General features: G+C 44.4%; 1 protein-coding gene across 4 annotated transcripts in view; it reads left to right on the plus strand.

Moving 5' to 3' along the window:
* Nucleotides 1-7,757, plus strand: part of GOLGA2 (golgin A2) — a 128,970-nt gene extending 121,213 nt beyond the window's left edge. For 3 of the 4 annotated variants that reach the window (XM_029611637.1, XM_029611638.1, XM_029611640.1), the window contains 4 exons: nucleotides 3,753-3,855; nucleotides 4,219-4,325; nucleotides 5,208-5,376; nucleotides 5,522-7,757. In XM_029611637.1, coding sequence (XP_029467497.1) covers nucleotides 3,753-3,855; nucleotides 4,219-4,325; nucleotides 5,208-5,376; nucleotides 5,522-5,769 — 627 coding nt within the window. In that variant the 3' untranslated portion in view covers nucleotides 5,770-7,757. The remainder of the gene's footprint in view (nucleotides 1-3,752; nucleotides 3,856-4,218; nucleotides 4,326-5,207; nucleotides 5,377-5,521) is intronic. The other variant, XM_029611639.1, reaches the window with a different exon arrangement.
* The last annotated feature ends 4,255 nt before the right edge of the window (nucleotides 7,758-12,012 follow it).

The following is a 12,012-nucleotide window of genomic DNA, read 5'->3' on the forward strand; positions in this document are numbered from 1 at the left end:
AAAAATTGATAAATAAGTTTGGTTTCTTTCGGCCGCGCTGACTCTCCCTTCCCTTCTCCTTACAGTTGCTTCGGGTTTTTTGTCAGTTTTGCCGCTCGGGGGGGGGGGGGGGGGGGGGGTGTTAAATTTCATTTGGTTCGGCCGGCTGTCATGCCCCGGTCCTCGGCATGCCGTGCTTGCGACTTTCGTGAGATGGGCTCTGTTCCTCTTGCATCCCCGGGGGGGAGGGATCCTTCGTCTTGCCCCGGGAGGGTCGGCAGTCAACATATGGGGCTTCCTCGAGGCCCACTACGTCTCAGTCGGCCTCAGCTGCTCCGTTCCTGCGGCGGCCATTTTGGGCACAGGCAGGGGAGCTGACAGGGCCGCGAGGGGGGAGGGGATTTCTCCTCCCGATTTATCCCCGCAACAGCTCTGCTCAGGGGGAGCAGATGATACTGACCAAGGCTCCATGGGTACAGATGATGGCCCTGAGGGGGCCATGGATTCCTCCTCTTCCTTTTCATCAGAATTTGTTTTACTGATGCATAAGGCTTTTAAAGTCAAAAAGACTAGCAAGAAGCAGGTTGAGGAGGGTGTACCTTCCAGTACTCCCCATAAGGTGGCTCGCAAGCGGACTACGTCTCAGGGGACCCGGGGCCATGGATAAGGTGGGCCCCAGTCCAGCTAAGGTGCTGCGGCCATTAAGATCTGGGGGCCATCAGACGGATACGGATACCTCAGATGATCAGGATGCGCAGCCCAGAGCCCCGACGGGGCTGGATGGTGATCTGGACCAGCACGCGGACGCGGTCCGTACCGATCAGGTCACGGAGGGGGACGACCCGAAGGTGGGTCCGTCTCTTCAGAAGAGATGAACTGGGGCCGCTCATCCCCTTTATTTTGGGGGAGTTAGGCATCGAAGGACTGCCGTAAACAGCTAAACAGGGGAATATGGATCCTGTTTTATTGGGTCTGAGGAGCCCTACTACTTCTTTTCCTTTTCATTTTTCCGCCTTGGATTTACTATTCCAGGAATGGGATACCCCAGACCTCGGGTTGAAGGTGAGTAAAGCGATGGACAAGCTATATCCTCTGCCAGGGGAAGCTTTGGAGCTGTTACGAGTTCCCAAGGTAGATGCTACAGTTTCTGCAGTCACCAAGAGAACGACTATCCCGGTCACCGGGACGTCGGCCCTCAAGGACCTCCAGAATAGGAAGTTGGAGCTTCAGCTCAAGAAGATTTTTTAAGTGTCTGTGTTGGCGGTTCGGGCTGCCATGTGCAGTAATTTTGCTTTACGAGCAGGCCTACGCTGGGTTCAGCAGCTGCTGGCCAATGAAGGCCTTTCAGAGGGTGAGGCTCTCAAAGCAGGTTGATGGGAAGCGGTGGTCGCTTACAGTGCGGATGCACTTCACGATCTATTGCAGGCTTCGGCCAGATCCATGGTTTCCACGGTGTCTGCGCGCAGGCTCCTGTGGTTGAGAAATTGGTCAGCGGATGTTTCGTCTAAAACGCAGCTCGGCTCTATGCATTTTAAGGGTAAACTGTTCTTTGGCAAGCAGTTGGAAGACTTGATTCAATCTCTGGGAGAGAATACAGTGCACCAATTCCCGGAGGATCGGCCCCGGTCGAGGGGCTCCTTTTCGTCGAAGCCGCACTTTCGTGGAAATTGGAAGTTTCATCCAGCCAGATCTACAGGTCCTACTTTTTGGCCAGGGGCTAACCGACAGCAGTCCTGGTCTGTCCTTTCGTGGGCGCCGGTTTGGGAGACCTGGACCTTCCCAAACTGCCCCGGGAGTCAAATCCTCGCAATGAGATGAGGCTGGCCCGTTCTTCGGAGGCCGTCGTGGGGGGCGGACTGTCCCTGTTTTATGAAGAATGGGCCAAGTTGAAGTCGGACCAGTGGGTCCTCACAGTGATAAGACACAGTTACGCATTAGATTTTGTACGTCGCCCTCGGGACATGTTCCTGGTGTCTCCATGCGCATACAAGGAAAAATGTCAAGCAGTGCACAACACCTTGCGACTGCTTCTAACCCTGGGAGCCATTACCTCCGTCCCGTTGGGAGAATGGAGAAGAGGCCGATATTCCATCTATTTCGTGGTGCCAAAAAAAGAGGGGACGTTTCGGCCCATTCTGGATTTAAAAAGGGTCAACAGATGCCTTCGTGTGCCTCGTTTCCGCATGGAGACTCTGCGGTCGGTGATTGCCTCCATAAGAAAGGGCGAGTTTCTGGCATCACTGGACCTAACGGAGGCATATCTGCACATCGGCATAAGGAAGGCCCACCAGCGGTATCTCAGGTTTTTCTTCCTCGGTCACCATTATCAGTTTCAGGCTCTGCCGTTGGGGCTCACCACCGCTCCCAGGACTTTCACCAAGATAATGGTGGTGGTAGCGGCGCAACTTCGCCAGGAAGGATTGTTGGTGCATCCATATCTGGATGACTGGTTGATTCACGCCAAACCGAGGAACTTTGTCAGGCAGCGGTCCGCAGGGTGTTACAACTTTTGAGATCGCTCGGCGGGGCGATCAACCTGGCCAAGAATCACCTCATTCCCTCTCAGACCTTGGAGTTTCTGGGGGCTCTATTCGACACGCAGCAAGGGAAGCTATATTTCTCAGTTTGGAACATAAACAACTGAATATCAGGACTAACACACTTCGTCCTTTGAAGCAGTGTAGTCTTCTATACGACTAAGGATTGATTTTGTTACTTTTTTACTACATGAAAGATTGTTTATGTAGTTATGTAACCATCTGAAGCAACATAAGCCCCTGATGCAGCTTTGAATGGCGAAACTCGTCCGGAGTCTGGCTTTAGAAAATAAAATTCAACAATAAAATCCTTCCACGACATAAGCTTGTCTCCCTGTTGTTTTTTGCCTTGGCTACGTGGGATCGCCTTCCGATTTGTTTTATTGTAACTTCATGGAGTGCCCCCTAGTCCTTCTGTTATCTGAAAGAATAAATAACTTTCACATTTTCCTATTCTAGTCCTATTCTCATCATTTTATAGACCTCTGTCATATCCAACCCTAGCTGTCTCTTCTCCAAGCTGAATAGCCCTAACCTTTTTAGTCTTTCCTCATAGGGGAGCCTTTCTATCCCCTTTATCATTTTGGTAGCCCTTCTCTGTACCTTGTCCAATGCAACTATATCTTTTTTGAGATCCAGTGACCAGAACTGCACACAGTACTCAAGGTGCGGTCTCACCATGGAGCGATACAGAGGCATTATGAAATTCTCCGTTTCATTTACCATTCCCTTCCTAATAATTCCTAACATTTTGTTTGATGTTTTTGACCATTGCAGCACACTGAGCCGATGATTTCAATGTATTATCCACTATGACACCTAAATTTTTTCCTGGGTAATAATTCTTAATATTCAACCTATCATTATATAACTACAGCATGGGCTATTTTTCCCTATATGCATCACCTTGCAGGTGTCCACGTTAATTTCATCTGCCATTTGGATGCCCAATCCTCCAGTCTCGCAAGGAACTCCTGCAATTTATCGCAATCACTTTTGTCAGTATTTTATGCTGTAGCATTACAGGGAATTACTATGAGAAAAATGATTGCCACAGTGTGTGCAAACTAAGTAGGAGCAGAACTGTTACTATGAGTAAAAGCTGTTTGTAAAGACCAAATATTCCTGCTCATTGGTAGTGTTAAGCACAGTGGAGTGGCCTCTTGTGAGAATAAGAAAATGAAAAGGATGATCTAGATGTTAGGAGGCTTCTGATAATGGATCTTTGTTTTTCAGTCCCGATTCACTTTGCTGATGCAGGAGAAAGCAGATCTAAAAGACAGAGTGGAAGAGTTGGAGCATCGATGCATACAGCTGTCAGGGGAAACTGATACGATTGGTAAGAAAGTACTGTCAAAGCAAGCTTTCCCTATCCTGTCAGTATGTATCTGAATAATTCTTTCCACCATGCTCCCAAGGCTCTCCCTGCCTTTTCTTCTCTGCAGTGCTACAAATACATGACAAGTGTGTTATGCCAGATACTTGCATGCTTCTGCTTCACCAGCTGAGTGCTGGGTTCAAGTACCCATCTGCTTTTTTTAAATATTTGGGTTTTAAGAAAAGATACTTGATAGGTTCTTTTGCCTAACCAGATTTTGCTATGGGCTTTTTAATTGTCCCTGTTTTTCTGATCTTTTTAATTTGCTGGTGAATAGAGAGGAAAGATTGTTGCATCTAACAGATCATGTGGATTGTTTCCCAGGCGAGTACATTGCACTGTATCAAAGCCAGAGAGCTATCCTAAAGCAACGCCACCGAGAGAAGGAAGACTATATTAGCAGGCTAGCCCAAGACAAAGAGGAGATGAAGGTAAAATTGTATTTATGCATTAGAATTTATATACCGCTACATTCATATGAAATGCTCAAAGCAGTTTATAGCAAAGAAATAAAATACACAGAACCATAAATAATCATTGCCATGATCCCCCTCAAGGTCACCCTCTTCCCTATCAATTCCCCTGTAATCACATGCCACTCACAGTATTTTACAAAAACATTGAAAAGCTCCTTATTTCCTTCAGCAGCATAATCCCCTTCAGACCACCATCCTCCCAACAAATCCCCCAGTTCATGCAATAGCATACACCCTTCAGGCCACCATCATCCTCCCAGTTCACTGGATAACATAACCCCCTTCAGGCCACCATCCTCCCAACAAATCCCCCAGTTCACGCAATAGCATACACCCTTCAGGCCACCATCATCCTCCCAGTTCACTGGATAACATAACCCCCTTCAGGCCACCATCCTCCCAACAAATCCCCCAGTTCACGCAATAGCATACACCCTTCAGGCCACCATCATCCTCCCAGTTCACTGGATAACATAACCCTCTGCAGGCCACCATCCTCCCAACAAATAGCTTGACAGAATAGCCCCCTTTCAGGCCATCGTTGCCCTAACAAATTCTCCAATTAAAAAAAAATGACTTTCTTGCTCTGTGCTCTCCTCTGCAGCTCAAACAGTATGTAAGAGGCAGAACATGCACTGTTGAAACCTGCCACTGGCATTCAGTGCAAATGGATAGTATAAAATTCTTTTGGTACATACAAAGTGGTTCTTAGGAGAGGTGGGGAGTATGGAAAATGGAACATTTTATGTTCTGTGATTTCTGTGATTTCACTTTGGGTAAAGCATGACACTGGAGGATATTGCAAGGATTTGTAAGCTTGCGTCTGTCTGGCTACAGGTAAAACTGCTGGAACTCCAGGACTTGGTGATGCGGTTGGTCATGGAGAGAAACGAATGGTACAATAAGTACCTGGCATCCATGGAGAAATCAGATGTGTTAGGCAGTCAAGGGGGTGAAGAGATGGATCTGGAGCTGAATGCTGCCGATGGACAAGGTGAGCACAGTGGTAAGCAGTGCTTTAGGCTTTTTCTGTGTAGGGGTGGGAATGAAAATTGAACTGGGAGAGAAAGTAATTCCTATGACATTGTACTCAAGTACTGAGTCATCTTCATTGTAAATGATGAGCTCTGACTCCCTTCTGTTCTCCACAGAAATGCAAGAGGTCAGTTTATTGGAGGAGAGAGAGCAAGAGGGAGCCACCCTGAGAGCCCACGCCGCCCCTGGCAGAAGCAATGGTCCCCACTCGAGCCCAGAAGATCCTACTGCTAAACAAATCATGCAGCTACTTCGAGAGATGCAGAGTCCCCAGGAGAGGCAGAGCTCTCTGCTGGAGAACCCCTGCATTCCTTTCTTTTACCGAGCAGATGATAACGATGAGGTCAGGATTATGGTTATTTAACCAAATTGCAAAGACAGCTGGAAACCAGTTTATAGTGGCCTGGAAAAACAATGAATTTGCCCCAGATATTTGTATTATAACTGAACAGCCCCAGACCACTTCTGTCTTCCATTCTCTTAGTTTGCCCCTCCATAACTGAAAAGTAACTGCCCCTCTGCGCTGAGCCCCTGCCTCAGATCTTCCACTTTCTTTTACTCACACTAAATGTTACTAAGTGAGGGGATACTTTCTGCAGTGATATCTGAGCAGAGCAAAGAAGGTACTTAATTGAAGTGTAAAAGGGATTTCCCCAAGAATTCTAGAAATCTGCCTTTTGATCACACAGTAAGTGTGGGGATCATGAATCTTCCTCACTCTTCTTTTCACATGTAGCTTGTGGACTTTGCTGCAGGACAACTGTTGGCGACTGTGTCTTTCATCATTTGTGACTCAATCTGCTTTTTTGTCATATGCAGCTTCCAAGACAACAGTTCACGTGTGTTATGTGCTGCTAATCCCACCTTCCTTATGGATGCTGTCTCTCTTTATTTGAACTCAACCTTGTAAGTGCTATGAATGTGTTGTGATGGAGCTTCTACTTCTCATAGTATGGATAGATTAATGGCTTTTACCAAGAGCACATTGGCATTTAAAGTCCGAGCTAAAGCACAAGGGTTAGCATAGAACATGATGGTTGGTAAAAAGACCATGTGGCCTCTCCTCATCTCCCATTCAACTTTATAATCTTCATCTCTCTCAGAGATCCTCTGTGCTTCTTCCATGCTCTCTTGAATTCTGATACTATCCTTGCCTCTACCATTACCAAAGGAAGGCTATTCCATGTGTCCAACACCCTTTCGGTAAAGGGCTAGCCACATTGATGAAAATGAATTGAATACTGGTGCATTTTCAGGAATGAATCCATCTTTTCTATGTATGTGAATGTGTACTTATTAAAAATATGTATAGATATATGCATACATATCTATATCTAAATATATATATATATAGATATATATGTGTGTGTGTGTATATATATATATATATATATATATAGAGAGAGAGAGAGAGATAGGTTAAAGAATGAAAGCAGAAGCTCTTCACTGTGCTTTAATGTAGGGAAAATGTTCTAGCTCTGGGTTTGCTGGAACTTCATTCTCTTTTGTCATTTTTTTTTTTAATTTTAGACCTCCTTGTTAGCATGTGCTGATCATATCTCACTTTTGAACAGCTGCCCTGTTTGATTGTGAGATTTGGAAATGAAACTTCATGCTGAGGAAGGATTTTGCAGCAAAAGGAGCTTGCTTTGCTGTGGAGGTAGAATTGCTTGTGGGCATGAGTGCCATCTGCAGCATTACATGACAAGCAGAAGAGATGGTAGCTACAGAATGATGCTGGATGAGGAGGTGCCTAGAGGTAGCATCAGTTTTACCTAAACATGCATTTGTAGTTGGAAGTGAAGAAAGTATGTAACTCGATTCTAGAACTTGTCAGCCAGAAGCCTTTAATCCCACTCAATGAGACCTGAAGTGAAGGTGATTAGGAAGATGGTTCTTTGTAATGTGCATTGTTGTGAAGCGGTTACCATGAGGGAAAGTCAAGAGTGTGCAGGGATGCTGGCTCAGTGTTATTTTTGCACATGCAAGTGTTAACAGTATGGGCAACAATAGAAGAAGGCAAGACATCTAAGCTCCTGACACATGAATTTTGTGTACATACTGTACCTGTGTAACATTTTGTATATTCCTGCAAGAAAAAAGTTGAACCTGTGCAACATTTTTGGTTGCAGGGTTATTGATAACGTCAATTATAAAAATGATCTAAATACAATAGAGAGAGGACTGTGATTTAATACCAAGAATTCTTAAATGCAGTAAATATTTATTGGGTGTTATACCAAGAATATGGAGAAGAAACGGGAAGATAACATTTTACATTTGGTTGTAAACTGATTTAATCTTGCAAAAAATGTCTTTGTTTCACAATAAATGAACTCTGCATACAATGTGCTTTTGTTAGGTGGGGTTAGAATACTTTTTGTGTCTGCTTTTTTTCATTTTCCCCTAGACTGCATGGTTCTGATGCATAAGAGAAGAATGAAAAAGTCCAGGAAATTCCTCATCCATCCCTATTCAAGGCATTTTATGAGTGCCATCTTCCCATGCTGAAGTAGTAGTATTAGCAAAAAAATTTCAGGCAAAAAATAAAAAGGTATTGCTTTAAAAAAAAAAAAAAAATACCAAAAACACTTCTTTTGCCAAATATTTTCCAACCTAAAAGGCGAATTTTAAAAGCCGTACATGTGCTGAAGTTGGGCTGGCACATGAGTACGCATGTATCTGCCAGTACACGCACAAAACTTTTTTTTTTTTTTGAAAAATGGGGCAGCTAATATGCATGGTCTGGGTGGGGCATGAGTGTTCCTGGATTTTTTATGAAACCGGCGCATAAGTATTCACACGCACAAGCGCATGCTGGGGTACCCTACCATGTAACTTTACTTCTGCTATAAATGGCATGTAAATCATGAAACAATAAAAACTATATTAGTCAGCGGGGTTTTAAGGGTTGGAGCTAACAGGGTAAAAGGGAGGCTATTTAACTAGGGGGTTAGAAGGTCCTGTCCTTTACCTGAGTGAACAGGAAATGAAGTGGGAAAACTGGTAATTACGTTGGTGTGCGTATCTACTAAAATTCCCCCGCTTACGCAGTAGAGGCGGCATTGCATGCACATGCATGCATCTTTATATAAAATTGTGCGCCCATGTATGTGCGTACAGCCTATTTTATACCATGCATGCATATACTCGCGTATGTCATAAAATGGTGATGTCCATTGGCGCGAGTCGGCCGTATACATGTGTGCCCATGTGGCTGTTTAAAAGTTACCGTCTTAGTCTAACAAACAGAAAAATATTAGATGGTGTCAGTTATTACAGCAACAAAAAACCAACAAACCCCAAAACATTTTTTTGGAGTTTTGATGGAGGTGGTGTTGATGGTAAAACGGCAAGAAATGATGCTACTGCCTTGGTGGAAGACATTTCTAAAGATGGTCTCCTGCTGACAGGGTTTGTTAGTAGGCCAAGGTCAAATATACAAGAATGCCCAAGTAAATGTAACAGAATATGTTCTGCAAAGCAGATGCTTCCTCTTCATTCAGCCAGACCAGTCCAGACATGGGTTTATGCCTCTCACCCAGCAGATGGAGACAGACTAACAGGCTTGCTAATGTCACCTTATATAGGCTTCCGGGTTGACCTTAGCCTGCCTGATGACGGGCAAGCATATCATGCTGTGAGCTGAGGCCTGGTGAAGAAAATAGAAATTTGGATGGCAACTCCTGAGGTGAAAGTCTTGTACTCCCTCCCTCTCTAAACATATCCAGTGGACCAGTGGACTTCCAGTTATTGGTTCACCCCAGCGACGGTAACTAAAATTACCCCTCTTCTCCCCCTCCTCCCCATTTTTTCTCTCCTCCTCCTTTAAAAAATGAAAAATTAAACTAGTCTTTCCTTGCTATATTTTCCTCCCTTCTGAGCTCTGTCTGGTTCCTGCTTGTTAGAATTGTTTAAGCAAAAAAAAAAAAAAAGGGAAGAAAAATAAAGCAGAAAGCAAAATAGGAAAAGTTTGCCAACTGAGAGTGAATTATAGTTTGCTTATTTTTCTTATCAATATGGTTAGGAAGTGTGGGCGCTGAGGTAGAGGAGGAAGTGGTAACCTCAGGGTTCGCAGGAATCACTCATTAGTTTTCAGCGCATATGGATCACGCAGTAAGGCACTGGGAGGGGGAAGCCTTTGTAAATCTTATAGGGGGAGAGAGGGCAGCACTTGATGGCGGTGTCCTGAAAGGGAAGGGTGGTAGTCGGCCTACATCATTAGGGTCATCTGCAGGCTGTTCCTGCTGGCATGCTTGCTGCTACAGCAATAATGGCAACCCTTAACCCTTTTGGAGCTACGAGAAGGGAATAGCTCAGAATGAGGGCCTCCTATGCTGGTTCCAGTGGACTTGGATGCTGCACAGTCTGGTCCACAGATCCTCCAGGTGGAGTTCCAACAGGACCAGCTCCTTTCTCTTCACCTGAGGATGTGATTCCTTCCTCTTCTTGGGTCACTTTTTTTCCACAGAGTTGAGAAGAGTTTGTATCAGGTCTTTTTTCAGTAGGGTTAAGTGTAGCTTTGGGTTTCTCTCCTATGGAAACCCCCCCACCCCCGGGAAGTCCCGGGGATCCAGAGCAGAAAAGGAGAGGAGTGGGAGGAGAGGGAAGTGCTGTGGGTTTGGTTCTATTGACTTTTAGACCTTGAGGATTTAAGGGTAAATGACAGGGAGGGAGAGTTTGAGAAGGAAGAACATTCCCCTAGGGAAAGAGGATATTTCAGCTATAGTTCAGAAAAAGGAGAATAGTCTGTTAACTCTGAATAGGACAATATAATGATGAATTTAAGGAAACCGTCCAAAGCATTTCTATGACATAGACCAGTTAAGGATTTGATCTCTGTGTCATGGATACCTGAGAGATATATTTAAAAGTGGGTAAGACTGTGGCAAGGTGATATCTCCTGTTTCAAAAAAGGGAAAGCTGAAAATTTCTAAGGTGGATGCCCTCATTTGTGCTGCCATTAGGACTACTGTTCCTGAGGAAAGAGGCTGTGTCATCAAGGATATTCAGAACAGAAAGAAAGCGGCTATGCTGAAACAGGCATTTGAGATTGCTGGTTGGGTGCTGAAGTGGCAACAATATCACTGCACTGTGTGCAGTGGTGTTGTTGCTAGGCTGGACTGCGTTTCTCTCAACACATACATGAAAGTGCCTTGGAATGTGGGGGATGGTCTTGGAGAATGCAACTCAGATGGAACAGATGTGTCCTTTTTGGCAAATGCCTCATATGAGTTGGTCCAGGCTTTGGTAGAAGTATGGCTTTCATTCTAGCTGACCATCATTTGCTGTGGTAACATAACTGATCAGCAGATTAAATTTCAAAGGCAAGGGCCTATTAGAGGTTCCTTCAGTACATTGTGCTCATCTCTGTGAGGTCAGAGAGAGAGCAGGCCCAAGACTCTGGAACTCAATACCAGAGGTATTAAGAGTAACAACAGAAGTTAAGACATTCAAAAAATAAAAAATCTTTAAAAACCTGGCTTTTCAAGGCAGCTTTTGAAACTAAATGATTCTGTATTGCACTTATGAAAGTTACAGATATTACTCAAATATGCTGTTTTACTGTCTTGTTTCTTTGTTTTGTATTTACTTGCTATGTATGTTTTTTACTCTGTAAACTGCCCCAATATTTTTGGAGTGGCAGTATATAAGTAATTGTAAATTTTAAAAAAAATGTAAAAAAGATCACTTGGTGCTGTGAGAGGGCAATGATGTGATTCTTCCTTCTTGGAACTATCTGTCCTCAATCCACCTCCATCTGGTGAAATTTGTGAGCTTTAAAGATTTGAGCAGATAGGTTAAGGCACCGTTTATTGTATTTTGGAACGCGATCTGGGCATGTCGATTTGGCTGACTGAGAAGGATAAAGACACGCCAAAGTTGGAGGACTCTAAAATGGTGACCGGGCACTCTAGTGTGAACCAGACACAGTGAAAGCAGTGGCGATACCAGCAGTGAAGACTGCAGTGCTTAGAAGCCTTAGATCTCGAACTTAAAATCTTTGACAAGCTGGAGGATGTCTGCATCCGTGAATGGATTCGAGCACCGGTTTGCAGGGATCGAACATAGGGTCTCAGATACACAAGATGGCCTGCAAAAAACAAGGTCAGAGGTGCTCGAACTTAAGGTGACCTTAAATAAGAAGAGCAACTGGAGGACCTAGAAAACAGATCTCGACGCAACAACTTATGCTTTATTGGCCTGCCAGGTGAGTTTTCTGGAAACTTGGTTGCACAAAGAACTAAACCTTTCCGAGATAAAAGGGAAGCTGAGAGTTGAACAGGCAGGCACATAGATTAGGCCCCCCGCAGAGAAAATATGGATAGGCCAAGAGTGGTGATAGCGTGGCTGCTTAATTTTTCCCATAAAGTAGAAGTCTTACAGTCACTTTGGGCAGGAAAGCAGCTCATGTATGGTGGAAAAAAAATACTTGTTTTTCAAAATTATTCTGCAGAATTACATTGGGTATTTGTTAAGCCTTGCTATATACCCTGCTAAACTCTGTGTAGCATATACAAATAAAGCTAAATGGTTTCTGTCGGCGATAAATTTGTTGAAGAATTGGAGAATACAGCCTGAAGTGACTCCCAGGAGTCATCCAGCT

The sequence above is a fragment of the Rhinatrema bivittatum genome, chromosome 8 (genome assembly GCF_901001135.1).
Source record: "Rhinatrema bivittatum chromosome 8, aRhiBiv1.1, whole genome shotgun sequence".
In the NCBI taxonomy this organism is placed as follows: domain Eukaryota; kingdom Metazoa; phylum Chordata; class Amphibia; order Gymnophiona; family Rhinatrematidae; genus Rhinatrema; species Rhinatrema bivittatum.